Source organism: Pleurodeles waltl, chromosome 9, assembly GCF_031143425.1.
Source record: "Pleurodeles waltl isolate 20211129_DDA chromosome 9, aPleWal1.hap1.20221129, whole genome shotgun sequence".
NCBI lineage: Eukaryota > Metazoa > Chordata > Amphibia > Caudata > Salamandridae > Pleurodeles > Pleurodeles waltl.
In genome coordinates this window covers 342,225,590-342,245,937 of record NC_090448.1, presented here as the reverse complement: position 1 = coordinate 342,245,937, position 20,348 = coordinate 342,225,590, and the positions used below count along the sequence as shown (strand labels likewise).

The window sequence follows — 20,348 nt, the reverse complement described above, 5'->3', positions numbered from 1 at the left end:
CTCCCCAGGATGCAGCAGTGGGCAACCCAATCACTTGTGAGACTTGAGAGACTGTGGCTTTGCACTCCCCAGGATGCAGCAGTGGGCAACCCACCCACTGTAGAGACTTGAGAGACTGTGGCTTTGCACTCCCCAGGATTGAACAGTGGGCAAGCCACCCACTGTAGAGACTTGAGAGACTGTTGCTTTGCACTCCCCAGGATTGAACAGTGGGCAACCCACCCACTGTATAGACTTGAGAGACTGTGGCTTTGCACTCCCCAGGATTGAACAGTGGGCAAGCCACCCACTGCAGAGACTTGAGAGACTGTGGCTTTGCACTCCCCAGGATACATCAATGGGCATGGAGCCCCCTCGTGGATCTGGCGTTGTGCACTCATCCGGCTGAGGGCCCCCCCTTCCCTTCCCCCTGAGGCGCCTGTTGTATTTCTATCTGATGCCCCTGCAGTGTTCTCTCTGTTTTGATCTGGTATCGTGTGTGGGCCTCGCCCATGCATTTTGGGCCCAGTGGTCCACGGACTATGAATGGTGCAATACCTGGACTGCCAATCTTGGTGTATATTTTGTTAATAGTGTATATATGTATATTTTTGCTTACTGAATTTTGATATATTACAATGGTTACACTCATTTCCTTTTGTCTTTGCATTGTTCCGGGGGGGTTAGAGGGGGGTGTAACTATAATGTATAGATATGTATTAGTGTGTGTGTTTTGGGTGAGGGTGGGGGGGTTGCGTGTGTGTGTCCCTTTTTTTGTCTCCCTCCTCCCCTGTGTCGTAGGTGCAGTACTCACTGTGGTCTTCGCCGCCGGCGTTGGTGCTCCTGGTACAGGAGCAGGAAGACTATCGCAGGGAGGATTTGGAGTTCTGGGTCCATGGGGTCCTCGTTCCTCGTGGAGTGTGTAGAGGTGAACATTTTCCCTTCGAAATTCCTGTTTCCGATGTGTTTTTATCCGCAGTGTATCCGCCCCGGAAAAGGTGGCGGATTGGCCTGTCATAATAGTGTGGGCGGTACATTGTCCTCCGCCTGTCTGTTGGCGGTGACCGCTGCGCTGTTTGTTTGTACCGCCATGGCGGTTGGAGTGTTAAAGTGGCTGTCTTTGTTGGCGGTTTCCGCCACGGTCGTAATTCCAAAAATGTTTCCGCCGGCCTGTTGGCAATTTTACCGCCGCTTTAACACCGTCCGCCAGGGTTGTAATGACCACCTTGATCTTGCAGTTGACCCTGTGCTTGAGACCATTGCTGTGAGAGGCACTGTCGTAGTGTACTCATGTTTAGTCTTGCATCTGGTACTATGGCTATGCAGGATGCCGTCATTCCTAATATCTTCATGATAAATCTTACAGCGTATTGTTGATATGGCTGCATTTGTGGTACGAGATTTTGAAAAGCTTGTATCCTTTGTGTATTTGGATAGGCTAAGGCTTTTTGTGTATTGAGAATTGCACCTAGGAAAGGCTGAACCTGTGCTGGTTGAAGCTGGGATTTTTGGTAGTTGAGAGTGAACCCTAGTGTATGTAGGTAGGGTCTCTATTGTGTATTGAGTGTGTTTTTGACATTGTATAATATTGCTTGATTTTATTAGCCAATCGTCCAGATATGGAAAGACATGTATGTGTTGTCTTCTTAGGTAAGCTGCTACTACCGCTAGACATTTTGTGAATACCCTTGGGGCTGTTGTTATGCCAAATGGTAGAACTTTGAATTGATAATGGTTTCCTGCTATCACAAACCTTAGGTATTTTCTGTGAGCTGGATGAATGGTATATGGAAATAGGCATCTTTGAAGCCTAATGCTGTCATGTAATCTTGTTTTTGTAGTAGTAGAATGATGTCCTGCAGAGTTACCATGTGAAAGTGTTCTGACAGGATATATAGATTAGTGATCTGAGATCTAGGATGGGCCTGAGAGTGCCATCCTTTTTGGGGATGAGGAAGTACAGTGAGTATACTCCTGTTCCTTGTTGAGAATGTGGGACCAGTTCTATTGCCTGTTTAGTAGTAGCGATTGTACTTCTTGTTGTAACAGCACATTGTGTTCTGGGGACAGTTTGTGATAACGTGGAGAAATGTTTGGAGGGGTAGAAATCAATTCTAGGCAATAGCCATTGCGGATAATTGACAATACCCATTGATCTGTGGTGATATTTTGCCATTCAGTGGAATTGCTGCAGTCTGCCCCCCACAGGAAATGTGTGGGGTTGAGGGATGGTAAATAAGTGACTGCTTAGATGGGGTAGTGGCTTGTTTTGAAGTCTGGAACTTGCCTCTAGTTCTAAAGTATTGGCCTCTATAAGACCCTCTAAATCCTCCTCTCTGGTACTGCTGTTGCTGTTGCCCTTGTTTTGCCTGAGAGGTAGAAGCCTCTGTGGATTGTGGCTTGAATCCTCCTCTAAATTGTTGTCTGTGAAAGGAGCCGCTATAGGGCGTTTTGTATAAGGCTCCCATTGCTTTGGCAGTGTCTGAGTTGTTCTTCATTTTTTCTATGGCCGGATCGACTTCAGGGCCAAACAGGTGCTTTTTTATTAAACTGCCTGCTGTATTTCTGGTTTGAAACCAGCAGAACTGAGCCATGCGTGTCTACGTATAGTGATGGCAGTATTGACACTTCTAGCTGCTGTATCTGCAGCATTAAGGGCAGACCATGTCTGATTATTGCTTATGGCCTGGCCCTCTTCCACAATCTGTTGTGCCCTTTTCTGGTGTTCCTTTGGGAGGTGTTGTAGGAGTTCCTGCATCTCATCCTAGTGGGCTCTATCGTACCTTGCTAGCAAGGCTTGTGAGTTTGCAATTTGCCATTGATTGGCAGCCTGTGTGGCTACCCTCTTGCCAGCAGCATCAAATGTTCTACTCTCTTTGTCCGGGGGAGGAGCATCCCCTGATGACTGGCTATTAGCCCTCTTTCTAGCCGCACTTACTACCACTGAGTCTGGAGGAACTTTTTGGGTAATATAAACAGAGTCTGTAGAGGCTGGTTTATATTATTTTATCAGTTTGTGGAATTAGCACCCTAGCTTTAACTGGCTCACTAAATATTTGTTCTGCATGTTTAATCATGCCAGGTAGCATTGGGAGGCTTTGGTATTTTGAGTGTGTGAAGGATAGTGTGTTAAAGATACAAATCCTCCTCCAGTGGTTTAGTGTGCATAAGCACCCCATGGTACGCTTCTGCCCTGGAAATCACCTGCATGTATGCAGTAGTGTCCTCTGGTGGAGAAGGCTTAGACGGGTATAAATCTGGGTCATTGTCAGGAATAGGATCTGGATCGTAGAGATCCCAAGGGTCAACCGTATCACCATGTGAATAATGGGAATGAGTTTGTGAAGGCAAAGGTGGTGGGCTAGAAGGTGGTGGGGAAAAAGAAAGTTGTGGTGAATGAGGGGGAGAAGTATGGATAGGTAATGGCTTCTCCTTTTGTTTATACATTTTGGCTGTTGGTGGAGCAGTGTCTAAATGTTCTTCAAAAGATATATATATGTTTGATGGCATGTGTAGCTGCAGATACACATGCTTTGCATAAGTCCACCATCTAGTGTTGGGCTTGGAGTGTTACAAGTTGTTTTTCTTCGAAGAAGCTTTTTCGAGTCACGAGATCGAGTGACTTCTCCTCTCGGTAAAAGTACACATGGACCTCGATTCCTTTGTTAGATTATTTTCATTCCGCCGTCGGGCTCGGACATGTTTCCTCTGGCTCTGGTAGATCTTGGTTTGGTACTATCTCAGCTTCTCTCTTCTTTCTATAAACGTCGGTATAGTTTTCGATCAAGTTTTCTCACTTACATTCGATCCGATTACAATAGTCGGGATCGATTAAACGCCCTTTTAGGGCGACCGCACCCTTCTCGGGCCCACTTCGACTCGTGGTTGACGAATGATGTCAGGCTGATGGAACTGACTCAGTTTCACTTTTGCTCTCGGTGTCACGCCATGTTCCCATACACCTATCAACACTCGGTGTGCAACCTCTGTCTTTCTCCGGATCACAACGAGGAAAGCTGTGAAGCGTGTCGATCCTTCTGTTTGAAGAAAACTGTGAGGGATCGAACAGAGCGTCGGTTGGAAATGCTGTCCAAGTCGTCGGAACAAATGCCTGACATGTTTGGAGAAGAATAAGGTAAGACTGCAGTTTCCATCGCAGACTCTGATTCAGACCGAGACTCAGATGGGGACAGTCAATCGATTCCAGCGGTGCAGTACGTGAGTACATCAGCCCCTTCCCATCACCTAAAGCAACCAGAAAGACACCAGCACTGGTCTTGGGTCCACCACTGCTTGCTGGCCATGGTCGGACCCAAAAAAATACATAACGATAACCAACCCTCGGGTTCGGCACTGAAAAAGACCAAAATGCATTCAGCGCTGACCGAACAGCGTTCCACACCTGTTTCTGGATTGAGTCGAAGAGCGGAGACTTCCACCTCAAAGCCGAAAACCCTACCATCCATTTCGGAGCTGAAAAAACTATCATCCACTTAGGAGCCGACATTCTCGGCCCGACTAAAACATTTGGAGCTAAGACCTGTGGGTGGAAATATGCTCCAGCTACAGAGGAGTCTCCAGAAATAAGGCCCATACTTGAAGTCATGGATGCTAAGCAGTGCAAAATCCAAATCCATAGACACTGGAAGGATTATTGCTTCTCCTCCTTCTACAACTAAAAGGAAGTTAAATTTCCAAGAGACTTAGAAGCTGGCCCTCCACCTGCTAAGATATTTAAGCATAAGGGGAAATAAAAGGCAATACATAGGCCTTCACCACCTCATTCTCCTTTGCTTTCTGCTTCCACCACCACCAGATACTCCACCACCACCACCTACACTATTTTCTCCACAATCCCCTATCTCTACACATGTGGAGGATTTGGGTGACACTCATTACAATATAGTCCCATAAGGTTTATATGATCCAGACCCTATTCCATCCAATGATCCTGATTTATGCCCGGCTAGGCCATCTCCACCTGAAGACACTACTGCCTACAATCAGGTCATAGCTAGGGCAGCTGCATATCCCACCATGCAGTTGCATTCAGATCCCATAGAGGATGATTTTCTATTCAATACACTATTAACCACTCACAAAGAATATAAATGCCTACCAATGCTCCGAGGCATGCTTAAACATGGAGATTACATTTTTAAGGAGTCAGTGAAGGTAAGGGTTATTATACCAAGGGTGGACAAAAAGTACAAGCCTGCACCTTCAGATCCACTTTTTATCACACAATTGTCACCTGACTCTATTGTTGTTAGTGCAGTGAGGAAAAGGGCAAATAGCCAATCTACAGGGAATGCTCCTCCCCCAGATAAGGAGAGTAGTAGCAAGTTTGATGCAATAGGGAAGAGAGTAGCAACTCAAGCTCCTAATTACGAAGAATTGAGAACTCTTAAGCTCTATTAGCAAGATATGATAGAGCTCATTGGGATCAGATGGAGGAGTTCTTACAGTAACTTCCACCAGAACACCAAAAAAGAGCACAGCAGGTAGTTACAGAGTGCCAGACTATCTCTAACAATCAAACTAGATCTGCTTTAGATGCAGCAGACACGACAGCAAGGGGTATTAACACCAGTGTGGTTATCAGAAGGCACGCGTGGCTAAGACCTTCAGGGTTCAAACCTGAGATACGACAGGCAGTACTCAATATGCCTTTTGATAAACAGCACTTATTTGGCCCGAGGTGGATACAACCATAGAGAAATTAAAGAAAAGACTCTGAGATAGCTAAGGCTATGCGTGTCCTTTATACTACACCTGCTCATGGAACTTTTTGTAGGCCCCAGTTCAGAGGTGGTTTTAAACCATCACCCTCAGAGCCATCCACATCCCAACAAAAGCAAGGACAACAATCTTTTTTAACAGAGGTTTTTTCAGAGGATCTTACAAATGAAACAATTGTAGAGGTAGAGGTAAATCTCCCACCTCAAGAGGTGCCTCCACCTCAACTAATCAGTGACTTTCTGTACATCCCCACACAGTACACATATCCTGTGGGAGGAAGACTAAAACATTTCTACCAACAATGGCACAACATTACAACAGATCAATGGGTGCTGTCAATTATCCAAATGGTTATTGCCTAGAACTCATCCCTACTCCACCTAATGTCCCCCCTCGCTCGCACAGGCTTTCTCTGGGACATCTAAATATGTGAAAACAAGAAGTACAATCACTTCTACTCAAAGGTGCAATAGAAATGGTACCTATACATCAACAAGGGCAGGAGTATATTCTCTATACATCCTTATACCAAAAACGGATGGTACTCTCAGACCAGTCCTGGATCTCAGAACCCTCAATCAGTACATCCTCTCAGAGCATTCCCACATGGTAACTCTTCAGGATGTCATTCCCCTACTACAAAAACAAGACTACATGACAGCATTAGATCTAAAAGATGCTTACTTCCACATTCCCATACATCCAGCACATTGCAAAATACCTAAGATTTGTGATAGCAGGCAAACACTACCAGTTCAAATTGCTACCCTTTGGAGTAACAACAGCACCAAGGGTATTCACCAAGTGCCTCACAATTGTTGCGCCAAACCTCAGAAAGCAACATATACATGCCTTTTCTTATCTTGACAACTGGCTCATAAAACCGAGCACCATTCAAACCTGTCAACAGCACACACAATATACAGTTGATACCCTACACAGTCTAGGGTTCGCAATCAATGACCAAAAATCTCATCTGCAACCAGCGCAAATACAACCTGGTAGCAATTCTGAACACTCAGTCAGCATCAGCATACCCAAACTCACAGAGAATTCAATCTTTCCACAATCTCAAAACTCAGCTACAATACAATCACACAAACACAGTGAGGTTTATCATGAATCTGTTGGGAATTATGGCATTGTGCATAGCAATAGTACCCAATGCACGTCTAAACATCAGACCCCTACAACAGTGTCTCTTGCAACAATGGTCTCAAGAACAGGGTCCATTTCACGATCTAGTGTTGTTGGACCGCCAAACATCCAACTCTCTGCACTGGTGGGATCAAACCAACTTATCAAAAGAGCGACCTTTTCAGCACCCTGTGCCGCAGACCATAATCACCAGCAATGCATCAATGATAGGTTGGGGAGCCCATCTCAACCTCCTTACCATATGGAGAATGGGATTCAATTCAACACACTTACCACATAAATAACTTGGAATTGCTAGCAGTGTACAGCACTCAGAGCATTTCAGCCACAGATTACGCACAAAACAGTGTTGATAAGGACAGACAACATGACCACAATGTATTATCTGCTAAAACGGGGGGGGGGCACACTCATCTTAATTGTCCCTTCTAGCACAGACAATTTGGAAATGGGCAATTCACAATCACATTCAACTACTAGCAGAGTATATCCTAGGGATACACAACCAACTAGCGGACCTCTTAAGCAGGCCGCAACAACAAATACACAACTGGTAAATTCACCCACAAGTGATTCAACAGTACTTCTGCATGTGAGGAACCCCAGACATAGATGTCTTCACAACAAGCGAAAACACAAAATGCCCAAACTTCGCATCCAGGTATCCACACCCTCGATCCAAAGGCAATGCTCTATGGATCAATTGGTCAGGGATATTTGCTGATGCTTTTCCCCCTTTTCCACTAATTCCATTTCTGGTCAACATGATCCGTCACACCTCCCTCACTATGATACTCATAGCTCCCACGTGGGCACGTCAACACTGGTACACAACACTGTTGGATTTGTCTGTAGTACCACATCACAAGCTCCCAAACAGACCAGACTTATTGACTCAACCTCAACCTGGCGATTTGGCTCCTGAGGTCATATAGTTTGGATATCTATAGCTTCCAACAGAATGTATAGACATTCTAAAAGAAACATGCAAACCTATGACCAGACAGTGCTATGCAGCTAAATGGAAATGTTTTGTATGTTACTGTCAACCCAAAAACATTGATCCACTCAAAGAGTCCCTACAGGATATTGTCTGTTATTTGCTTCATGTACAAAAAGCAAATCTTGCATACTCATCTATTAAAATTCATTTAACAGCAATCACTGCTTACCTACAAAACAGGCAGCATACTTCTCTCTTTAGGTTTCCTGTCATAAAAGCTTTTATGGGAGGCCTTAAAAGAATTATTGCACCTAAAGCTCCACTGGCTCATGCCTGGAATCTTAACATTGTGCTCACAAGGCTTATGGGTCCACCATTTGAACCCATGCATTCTTGCACTTTGCAGTTTCTCTGATGGAAGGTTGCTTTCCTAGTAGGAGAGTTAGTGAAATTCAGACATTCACTTTGGAAGAACCTTCTTTCAGATTCACAAAAATAAAATAGTACTTAGGACTAACCAAAAATTCTTACCTAAAGTAGTTTCACCATTTCACATCAATCAGTCAGTAGAATTAATTACCAGTCTTTTTTCCACAGCCAGATTCAGTTGCTGAAAGAGCTCTTCACACTCTTGATGTCAAAAGAGCTCTCATGGATTATGTGAATAGAACAAAAGATTTCAGGAAATCTAAACAACTTTTTCTAGCTTTCCAACAACCCCATAAAGGTAATCCTATTTCAAAACAGGGATTAGCCAGATTGTATTGTATTGTATTGTATTGTATTGAGTATTTATAAAGCGCATTCCGGCCCAAGGGCATCGAAGCGCTAACTGGGTGAGGCAAAGGAGCTTGGTCGGAGAACTCCCGAACTTATTGAGGAAACAGCCAGGTCTTGACCAATTTCCTGAATGTTAAATAATTATGTTCTTGCCTTATATTCAATGGTAGAGAGTTCCAAATTTTAGCAGCTGCAACAGTAAATGCTCTGTCTCCCCATTTAACTTTCTTGGTACGGGATGTTTGAATTTGATAGGCACCGGCCGAGCGCAACAGCAGAATGAATAGTAAAGTGTATTCAAACTTGCTAGCTTAAAGCTAAAAGATAGCTATTAGTAACTCCTGAAGCACATTTTACTAGAAAGAAAGGAGCTTCAATGGCATTCTTAGGAAATATACCAATGGCAGATCTATACAAACCAGCTACATGGTCCACACCACACACATTTACTGAACACTACTGTGTGGATGTGTTATCTCGCCAACAAGCGAATGTTGGTCAAGCAGTGCTTAAAAACACTATTTAAAATTACTCCAACGACTACAGGCTAGCAACAGCTTATTTTGCGAGTAGGACTGCTTTTCAGTCTATGCAAAACAAGTGCATCTGCAGCTACACATGCCATCGAACGGCAAATGTTACTTGCTCAGTAAACATCAGTTTGTTGCATGTAGTGCTGCAGATTTACATGCGCCCTCCCTCCTACCCGGAAGCCTGTAGCGGTTGTAGTACTTTCTTTATGTAAATATGTATATACACTGCATGTACATCTTCTTTTCTTAATATATATATATATATATATATATATATATATATATATCAAACCAAAACCCTTTCAGGGATAGAGTGACGCATAAATTATACAAAAAAACAAAGGAGAACTCTGGGAAGTTCCCAATTTTAGGTGGAGAGCTGCTCTAGTAAGGAGCACCCTGCAACACCAGCGACACTCTAGATTTGCTCACCTCAAATGTCTGCTTATCTAGCAAAGTCTTTAAGCATAGGATTAGCACAGTGCTATCCTCGCCGAGCTAGATAGTGACAAAGTCTTTTGCCATTTGTACGGCAAAATCTTTCAGCATAGGATTGACATAGTGTCATCCTTGCCGAGCTGTAAAATGACAAAAGCCATTTACCACTCCAGGCACAGTATTACAGCTTTGGAATGGTCAAATACCGTCCAAGCCAACCTGGAATGAGTAATATATGTTCGATGGCATGAGTAGCTGCAGAAACACATGCTGTGCACTGTTCCTGCCATCTAGTGTTGGGCTCGGAGTGTTACAAGTTGTTTTTCTTCGAAGAAGTCTTTTTGAGTCACGGGACCGAGTGACTCCTCCCTTTTGTCTCCATTGCGCATGGGTGTCGACTCCATCTTAGATTGTTTTCTTTCCGCCATCGGGTTGGGACGTGTTCCTCTCCGCTCCGTAATTCGAATCGGTAAACCTTAGAAAATCATCGAAATCCTTCGGTATTGTTTGCGTTCGGGACCGGTTTAGTATCGGCACTGACAACAAGACTGCTTCGGCGGCCCTTCGGGGCTTCCGCACTTAACCAAGGCCTGGTCGGCCCCACCACACCCGTCGTCGAAGACTCATGGACTGGACCCCCTTCCGTTTCTGTCCGACGTGTCACGCCAAGTATCCTTATACAGACCAGCATCGGGTCTGTAACCTGTGTTTATCACCCGAACACATAGAGGATACTTGTGAGGCCTGCAAAGCGTTTCGATCCAAGAAGGCCCTAAGAGATCGACACGCAAGACGATTACAGATGGCGTTGAAGCCGTCAGGAAGAAGAAACAAGAATATCCATCCAGGGTTCGGACTCGGAAGACTCCGACGGGATTCGGCCATCGACGGTGGCGCAAAAAGTGAGTACACCTGCCCCGTCCCACACCCAAGGACAGATAAAAAAAGGAAAGGCCTCGGGGGACGCCACTGCCGGAAGGCCATGGCTCGACCCAAAGAAAAGGCGGTGACCAAATAACATCGGCACCGAAAAAGGGCAAAATATTGCCAAAGACTTCCGACTCGGGTCGAGAAACTGGCACCGAAAAGAGTCGACATCGAGTGGTCGAGTCGAGTAAACCGCGGGAAAGCCTCTCGGAACCGAGACCGACAGTTTCCATTGGGGTTTCGGTACCGGAAAAACCGGCTTCGGAGCCAAAAAAGACTTCCTACACAGAAGAGCAGGGGCTTTCTCTATAGCTCAAGGAAAGGCACAGATTCGAGCAGGAACTGGATTTGGAAGAGCTTGACCAAAGTCAACCAAGGCTACAAATCCAAAAGGACACAGGGAAAATACAAACCATCCCTCCGCTCAAGTTCAAATGAAAACTGGCCTTTCATGAGACTGAAATGCAACCAGAAGCCAAGGTGGTTAGAGAAAAGTCACCACTCCCACATTTCTCACCACAAACGTCGCCACTTCAATCACCGCAGCTGTCACCAGTGGGTACACCAATGGCACAGTCACCCACACATACTGGGATGACACAGGACGATGCGGACCCCTGGGATCTATACGACCCACCAGTTTCGGACAACAGTCCAGAGTGTTATCCAACAAAACCTTCACCTCCAGAGGATAGCACGTCCTACACGCAGGCACTGGCCAGAGAAGCAACATTTCACAATGTAACAATGCACTCAGAACCAGTGGAGGATGACTTTCTATTTAACACTTTGGCATCCACGCATGCATCGTACCAAAGCCTGCCAATGTTACCGGGCATGCTGAAACATGCACAACAGGTTTTCCAAGAACCAGTAAAAGGGAGAGCCATCACGCCAAGGGTCGAGAAAAAATATAAAGCGCCCCCGTCAGACCCTGTGTTTATTACACAACAGCTCCCTCCAGACTCAGTTGTAGTGGGGGCAAAATCACAGTCATCAGGGGATGCGCCACCCCCTGTTAAGGAAAGCCGTAAGTTCGACGCGGCACGGAAAAGAGTGGCATAGCAAGCGGTCAATCAGGTGCATATTGCCAACTCGCAAGCTCTCCTTGCCCACTACGACAGAGCACATTGGGACGAGATGCAGGACATTATCCAACATCTACCGAAAGAGCATCAAAAACTTGCCCAACAAGTGGTGGAAGAGGGACAGGCCATCTCAAACAACCAGATCCGCTCTGCATTAGACTCTGCTGATACAGCGGCACAGACTGTCAATACAGCAGTCACTATTAGAAGGCACGCATGGCTGCGAAGTTCTGGTTTTAATCCAGAGATACAGCAGGCGGTATTGAAAATGCCGTTCAATCAACACCAGCTATTTGGGCCGGAGGTGGACACCGCAATAGAAAAAATGAAAAAGGACACGGACACGGCCAAAGCCATGGGCGCGCTCTACTCCTCTCAACACAGTGGAACATTTAGGAAACCCCAGTTAAGGGGAGGGTTTAGACACCAGCCCTCAGAACCATCCAACTCCCAAAACAACAAACCCACTTATCAGTCTCAGTACCAGAGAGGGGGGGTTTCGTGGTTCCTACAGAGGACAGTTCCCAAGAGGAAGAGGGAAATTTCAGCCTGCCAAGCAAACCCCTAGTAGCAAGCAGTGACTTCAATGTCGCATTTACCCAACACGCATCAGCAGTGGGGGGGAGATTAACAAAATACCACAACAATTGGGCACACATTACCACGGACACATGGGTGCTATCAATTATTCAACATGGTTACTGCATAGAATTCACAAAATTCCCTCCAGATGTTCCCCCAAGAACGCACAAAATGTCTATACAACACTTAGACCTATTACAAATAGAGGTCCAAGCACTAATAGCAAAACAAGCCATAGAACTGGTACCTTATCACCAGAAAGGAACAGGGGTTTACTCCCTATATTTCCTTATTCCAAGGAAAAACAAAACGTTAAGGCCTATTCTAGATCTCAGAACGTTAAATCTATTCATCAAATCAGATCATTTCCACATGGTAACACTACAGGACATAGTTCCCTTACTAAAACAAGGGGAATACATGGCAACACTGGATCTAAAAGTTGCATATTTCCACATACCCATTCATCCATCTCACAGGAAATACCTAAGGTTTGTAATACAAGGCAAACATTACCAATTCAAGGTGTTACCCTTCGGCATAACAACGGCACCCAGGGTATTTACAAAATGCCTAGCTGTAGTAGCAGCTCATATAAGGAGACATCACATGCACGTATACCCGTATCTAGACAATTGGCTAATAAACGCCAACACTCGACAACAATGTCAAATTCACAAACAATATGTAATAAATACTCTACACAAACTAGGGTTTTCTATAAATTACCAAAAATCTCATTTACAACCATCCCAAATACAGCAATACTTGGGAGCAACTCTCAACACACAAAAAGCAATTGCCACTCCAAGCCCACAAAGAGTTCAATCGTTTCAAAATGTAAGAGCAAGCATGCAGCCAAACCAACAATACACGGTTAGGCTTGTGATGAAACTACTAGGCATGATGTCCTCATGCATAGCCATTGTCCCAAATGCAAGACTACACATGCAGCCCTTACAACAGTGCCTAGCAAAACAATGGACGCAGGCACAGGGTCAACTCCAAGATCTAGTGTTGATAGACCGCCAAACACACTCCTCGCTTCAAAGGTGGAACCCTGTGAATTTAAACAAAGGGCGGCCTTTTCAAGATCCAGTGCCTCACGCCATTATCACAACAGACGCCTCCATCATTGGGTGGGGAGCACACCTCAACAATCACAGAATACAAGGTCAATGGGACAGTCAACAAAAACAACTTCACATTAATCACTTAGAACTGTTAGCAGTATTTCTAGCACTAAAAGCCTTTCAGCCCCTTCTAGTCCACAAACACATTCTTGTCAAAACAGACAATATGGCAACAATGTATTATCTAAACAAACATGGAGGGACACACTCGTCACAACTGTGTCTCTTAGCACAAACAATTTGGCATTGGGCAATTCACAACAACATTCGCCTGATAGCACAATATATACCAGGCATTCACAACCAGTTAGCTGACAATCTCAGTCGAGATCACCAGCAAACTCACGAGTGGGAAATACATCCCCAGATTCTACAGGATTACTTCTACCGCTGGGGGACACCAAATATAGACCTGTTTGCAACAAAACAAAATGCAAAATGCCAAAACTTTGCGCCCAGGTACCCACACCCTCAGTCCAAGGGCAATGCTCTATGGATCAGCTGGTCGGGGATATTTGCTTACGCTTTTCCCCCTCTCCCGCTCATTTCTTTTCTGGTCAACAAACTGAGCCAAAACAAACTCATACTAATACTAATAGCACCAACGTGGGCTCGCCAACCGAGGTACACCACACTGTTGGACTTCTCGGTAGTACCGCACATCAAACTACCAAACAGACCAGATCTGTTAACACAACTCAAATAACAGATCAGACACCCGAATCCAGCATCCCTCAACCTAGCAATCTGGCTCCTGAAGTCTTAGAATTTGGATATCTAAACCTTTCAAAAGAGTGTATGGAGGTCATTAAACAAGCAAGGAAACCGACAACAAGGCATTGTTATGCTAATAAATGGAAAAGGGTTGTTTTCTACTGCCAGGCAAATCAAATCACGCCGCTAGAGGCCTCCATACAAAACATTGTAATTTATTTACTACACTTACAAAAAGCAAATCTAGCTTTTTCTTCCATAAAAATCCATCTCACTGCAATATCCGCTTATCTGCAGATTAAACATACAAAGTCGCTTTTTAGAATCCCAGTTATTAAAGCTTTTATGGAAGGACTAAAAAGAATCATACCTCCAAGAACACCACCAGTACCTTCGTGGAATCTTAATATTGTACTTACACGACTCATGGGTCCACCATTTGAACCCATGCATTCTTGTCAAATCCAATTCTGGACTTGGAAAGTAGCCTTTCTAATAGCCATCACTTCACTACGAAGTGTTAGCGAAATACAGGCGTTTACTATCCAAGAACCCTTTATACAAATACACAAACATAAAGTGGTTCTCCGTACAAATCCACAATTTTTACCAAAAGTCATATCACCGTTTTATCTAAACCAAACAGTTGAACTCCCAGTCTTCTTTCCACAACCAGACTCAGTAGCAGAAAGGGCACTGCATACATTAGACATAAAAAGAGCGCTAATGTATTACATAGACTGTACAAACGCATTTCGTAAAACAAAACAATTGTTCGTAGCTTTCCAAAAAACCCATGCCGGTAACCCTATATCCAAACAGGGCATAGCCAGATGGATAGTTAAATGCATTCAAACCTGTTACCTTAAAGCTAAAATAGAATTACCCATTACACCAAGGGCACACTCCACTTAGGAAGAAAGGTGCCACAATGGCTTTTCTAGGTAATATACCAGTGACAGAGATTTGTAAGGCAGCCACTTGGTCTACACCCCATACATTTACTAAGCATTACTGAGTAGATGTGTTAGCAACACAACAAGCAACAGTAGGACAGGCTGTATTAAGAACATTATTTCAAACAACTTCAACTCCTACAGGCTGACCACCACTTTTGGGAGGATTACTGCTTTGTAGTCTATTCACAGCATGTGTATCTGCAGCTACACATGCCATTGAACGGAAAATGTCACTTACCCAGTGTACATCTGTTCGTGGCATGTTGCGCTGCAGATTCACATGCGCCCTCCCACCTCCCCAGGAGCCTGTAGCCGTTTTAGTTGCATGTAAATTGTATATATGTAAATAAATATTCCTTTACTACAAACTAAGTACATACATATCAACTCCATTGCATGGGCATCTTTAGTATCCTTATTTTACCAACTCCTACCTCATCCTATGTGGGGAAAACTATCTAAGATGGAGTCGACGCCCATGCGCAATGGAGCTGAAAGGGAGGGGTCACTCGGTCCTGTGACTCGAAAAGACTTCTTCTAAGAAAAACAACATGTAACACTCCGAGCCCAACACTAGATGGCAGGAACAGTGCACAGCATGTGAATCTGCAGCGCAACATGCCATGAACAGATGTACACTGGGTAAGTGACATTTTCCATATATATATATATATATATATATATATATATATACACACACTTCTTTACTCCTTACTTCACCCTCCTGCGGGAAAACAATCTAACAAAGAACTCGATGCCCATGCGCACTATTACCGAGAGGAGGAGTCACTCGTTCTTGTGACTCGAAAAAGATTCTTCGAAGAAAAACAACTTGTAACACTCCGAGCCCAACACTAGATGGCGGACTTATGCAAAGCATGTGTATCTGCAGCTACACATGCCATCAGACATATATCGCCACCAGTTGTCTCGCATTACACATCTTCAAAGCAATGCACATACTCCAACCAAAGCGTTTCAACCATAGCTTTTAGACAGCAATAAAAAAGTCAAGTTAACTCTTGTGATTATGTTTCTGCTAGAGAAGGATCCGACTTGTCTAGTGGCGGTTTTGATGCCCTAAAGTAGCGCAGAAGGTTTAAATGCCTGCTGCCAAGATCAAATCTGTATTTTATGTGTTTCTCCATCACCAGATGCCCCCAACTCTGCAGGGCAGCTTCCTAAACTGGGATGGAGTGACCCGTTGCATCATACACAAGAAAACACCATATTGAAGCTCTATTCCTGATTAATTTAAAGCATGAAGGCTGTATCGATGCAGTGGTTGCTGTGGAATATGGATTGGGACGAGTCCAGAGTGTTGTTCTCCTCAAGGAAGCGAGCCAGTTGTTTGTTGACAATTTTATCGATGACTTTTGCTGGGAAGAGGAATGGGGAAATAGGCCGGAAGTTCATGAGGTCCTTTTTGGGTCCGCCTTGGGTTTCTTGAGGAGGGCATTGATTTCAGCGTGTTTTCAGCTCTCCAGGAAGGTGGCGGTCTCAAAGGAGCTGTTGATGATCTTCCAGAGTTGGGGTGCGATGACAGAGCTCACTTTGTTGAAGATGTGGTGAGGGCATGGGTGAGATGGTGAGCTGGAGTGGATGGTGTTCATGATTTTGATGGTGTCGTCGTTTACGTGGGTCCAGGAGAGCAGGAGATTGGTGTGGCTGGGGGACGGTGAGTCTGTGGTGTCGGTGGTTGACGGAGGGTCTGGATATTGAAGCCTTCATGGATGTCTGTGATCTTGCAGTAGAAGAAGGTGGCTAGGGAGTCGCAGAGGTCTTGCGATGGCGGGATGTCGTTGACGTTGGAACTGGGGTTGGAGAGTTCCTTCACGATGTTGAAAAGCTCCTTGTAGCTGTGTGCCTTGTTTGAAAGGGGAGAATCTCCCCTTTCAAACAAGGCCTTTCTGAAAGGTGGGGAGGCCCTTTTGGGCCCGTTTTCCCCACCAGAGCAGAAAGCAGCCTTACCTGCTGCTTCCTGCTCCGGTGGGGAAAACAAATGTGACATCAGCATGCATTGCGGCGTGCTGGTGTCACAGAGAGGCAGGTGGGGTGGGCGGGGGGGGGGGGGTACACAGAAGCTCTTCTGGGGGCTCCCGAGGAAGTTTTACATAAAAGAAAATCCTCCTTGGTCTCGGCCACTGGTCATGACCTGCACAAGGGAGTGTCAGCCAGTGTCCAACTCACGCACCAAAGGGGTTAATCTGAGCTGCAAACTCCCCAGTTTGTATTGTAAATCCTTGTCTCCTAGTTTCAGATGTTTTTTTCTTTTTCAGGGTACTTCATGGACCATGCTGTACCTCTGGCTGACCTTCCTGCACGGTAGGAAGACACTTTTGCTCTGATGTGATTAGCTGTTCTTCCAGTTGCTTTTGAAGAAGCCCATATTTTATCCCCTGTTAGAATAAAGCCAGAGGCTGCAAATTAGCATGCTGTAGGAATGGAGCCGAGCATGGGCCTTTATTTTACAGAGCAGATGGATGCACTGATGAAAATGGCTCCTTCAGTTAGGAACGAGAATACTTGATTGTATCTTGATTGTATATATTAAGCAGTTTACCTATAGTTGATATTCAAATGCACACAAGGTGGCAGAACAAATGGGTAAATTTTAACAGGAAAGATGGATGCACGCATGAAAAAGCAAAATACACCCTATCACAGAGCCAGTTTAACTGGTTCAGAAATCTAAGTGGTACTTTGCAGAGTGGCTCTATCTATAATCTAAGTTTGACAATACAAAGGAACAGTGTTATCATTCTAGACAAATGAAGGATTGAAAGGGGCACCGTCAATGGACTTTATTCTCTGAAACAAAAGAAACACTTCTTCCACATAGTTTTATATACTCATAAGAGAGGTTTATTCATTGAGAGTCATCCACTTTAGAAGTTGTACTTATTCTTTGCAGAATTAGGGGTTAAAAGGGCTGGTAGTATCCACTGCTGTCTTCTCCAAAGGCACTATTATTGGAAGTAGAGAAGCCATTGCCTTGCCTCTTACTATGTGAGTAGCCTCTTATTTGTCTACTTCATTCACAAGGGGCCATACTATGGAACTTCATTTGCAAGTGAGAGTAAGTGCCACAAACTTCTTGGAGGTTCCACTTAGAGGTTCTAGACCTCTTTGCAAAGCAAGACATCTGCTTAAAAAGTGCAAAACTGTCCAAGAGCATCAACCCTGTCTCCTCAAATAGAGGCTCAAAGTGTGGACCTTTCACTGGTATTTCTCACTTCCTTTCTGGGCATTTTGGTATTGTGCAGTTTCCTTAATACTGCCCTACGGTGTGCCACCTTCTTGGTAGTATCCTGCCATATCACCTCAGCTGCTATCGTGACCCTGTATTTTTAGCTTGGTGCTCCTCCCCTGGAAGCTTAGTGGTGCAGGCACCTGCTAAGAAAATTAACCCTAACACATTCCCAAGTACTCCCTCAATGGGGAGTCAGAATGGTTGGTGACGTTAAAAAAAAAGGTATTTTTGACTACCAACTTCGCACTTTGATCTTTGAATGCCTGGTGTCTGCTGGGGCACTATTACTGCCCTTTTTGGGATGTGGTGGCTCAGGTCCTCCAAGGTGTTCCTGAGGATCTCTGACGTGTCCTCGCCCAGGCTATACAGGGCGGTTGTGACGCGGCCAAGTCCACATTTTGTTGCGGCTTCAAAACTACTGATTCCATCGGGCGGGCCATTGGCAGCAATGTTACCATCTGCTGCAACACTTGGCTGCGATCCATCGTTTTTTTTCAGCTGATGCCCAGTTATCTCTCAAGGACATGCCATTCAACAAGGCTCGTCTGTTTAGTGACAATGCTGACTCCACTTTTGAGGGGGTTCATAGACAGCAGGGCCAGGGCACACTCCCTGGGCTTATTTGCCCCACCTCACCAGCCTCATTATCCCTACCACTCTTTTCACAACTTTGGCAGAAGTATGCCATACTGCCAGCCAATCCAACCTCAACAAGGCACTCAGCTGTATCATGGTCGAGGCTGTGGTGCACAGTGCAGTCAAAGTCAACAGGCCGCCTAGTTGACTACCCCTGCTGCAGCCCCAACTGCCAAGCACCTTTATTGCGCCCTTAGTGGAGCACAGTCACCCGCTGGGAGGCAGGATCTGACTGTCCTTGCTGGGTTGGCAAGCCACACCATCAGACAGATGAGTCCTGAAATTTGTTCAGCAGGAATGTGCCCTACTTCCCTTTCTCTCTCTGCCATATATTTTGCCTCCTCCCCCGTGACACCAGCAAGTGACGGATGGCCATCTGTCTATTTTGAGGCAGGACGTGCAAGCCCTTTTGGCCAAAGGGGCTATTGAGAGGGTGCTCATGCCAGTAATATGACATAGTTGCTATTCCTGCTACTTTCTGGTGCCCAAAACAGACGGAGGCATTTGACCTAGGTTAGACCTGCGCCTTCTCAATGACTTCTTCCAGAAAGAGGATTTCAAAATGCTGACTCTGACTCAGTCTTGCCAGCCCTTGACCTTAGAGACTGGATGGCAGTGTTGGACCTGCCGGGTCCCTGCTCCCAAATACCCCTTCAGCAGGCCCATCAGCGCAACCTGCGGTTCGTGGTTGAACAGGAGCATTTTAAGTTTGCTTTGTTCCCCTTTGGTCTCACCAGTACCCCTCTGGTGTTCACTAATGTGATAGCAGTGGTCTTCCCCTACCTTGATGACTGGATGTTGAGGGTGGGCTTGCCCCAGGCAGTCGTCAACCACCTTCAGACTTCGTCACACTTGTGGCATCTTTTGGGGTCACTACCAATCTGCCAAAGTCACACTGACTCCTTCTCAGATGCTTCCCTTCGTCTGATCCATTCTAGACAGTGTACTGCTTTGTGCCTTTCTTTTGGGAAAGAGAGTCCAGGACATTCAGGGTATTATCTGAGCTTTTAGCCTTTGCATTGGATTTCAGTAAGGTCGACTCTGAGGCTGTTGGGACTGATGGCCCTTCTGCATCCTGCTTGTCAAACACACCAGATTGCTTCTATAGGCCTTGCAGTAGGTTCTGACGTCCCAGTTGGCGCAACGTCAAGGCAACATCTCTGACCATGTTCAGATTTAGAATGAGACTGCAAAATATCTGCACTGGTGGTTACTGTACTGCGGGTGGGTCAGCGGCAGGCCCCTCTCCCTTTCCCACTCAGAGCGGACAGTGGTGTCCAATGCATTGCTTCTGGGTTGGGATGGCCATCTGGCAGAGTGGAGATCAGAGGCCTATGGTCTCTGGTAGAGTCCTGGCTCCATATCAACCTTCTAGAGTAGTGGGCCATCTGCTTGTCATTAAAAAAAAACTTCCTTCAGTCCATCAATGGAGGGCTCATGATACAACAAGCAAGGTAGGGTGGGGCCATGGTCCCTGTGCCGG

At 45.3% G+C, this 20,348-nt stretch overlaps 1 protein-coding gene across 1 annotated transcript in view; it reads left to right on the top strand.

Annotated features, from left to right (window-relative positions):
• The window catches only part of SARS2 (seryl-tRNA synthetase 2, mitochondrial), a 206,352-nt gene that overhangs the window by 168,498 nt on the left and 17,506 nt on the right, over positions 1-20,348 (top strand). Inside the window, exon 10 of the mRNA XM_069206905.1 lies at positions 17,256-17,301. Within this exon, the coding sequence (XP_069063006.1) occupies positions 17,256-17,301 (46 nt within the window). The remainder of the gene's footprint in view (positions 1-17,255; positions 17,302-20,348) is intronic.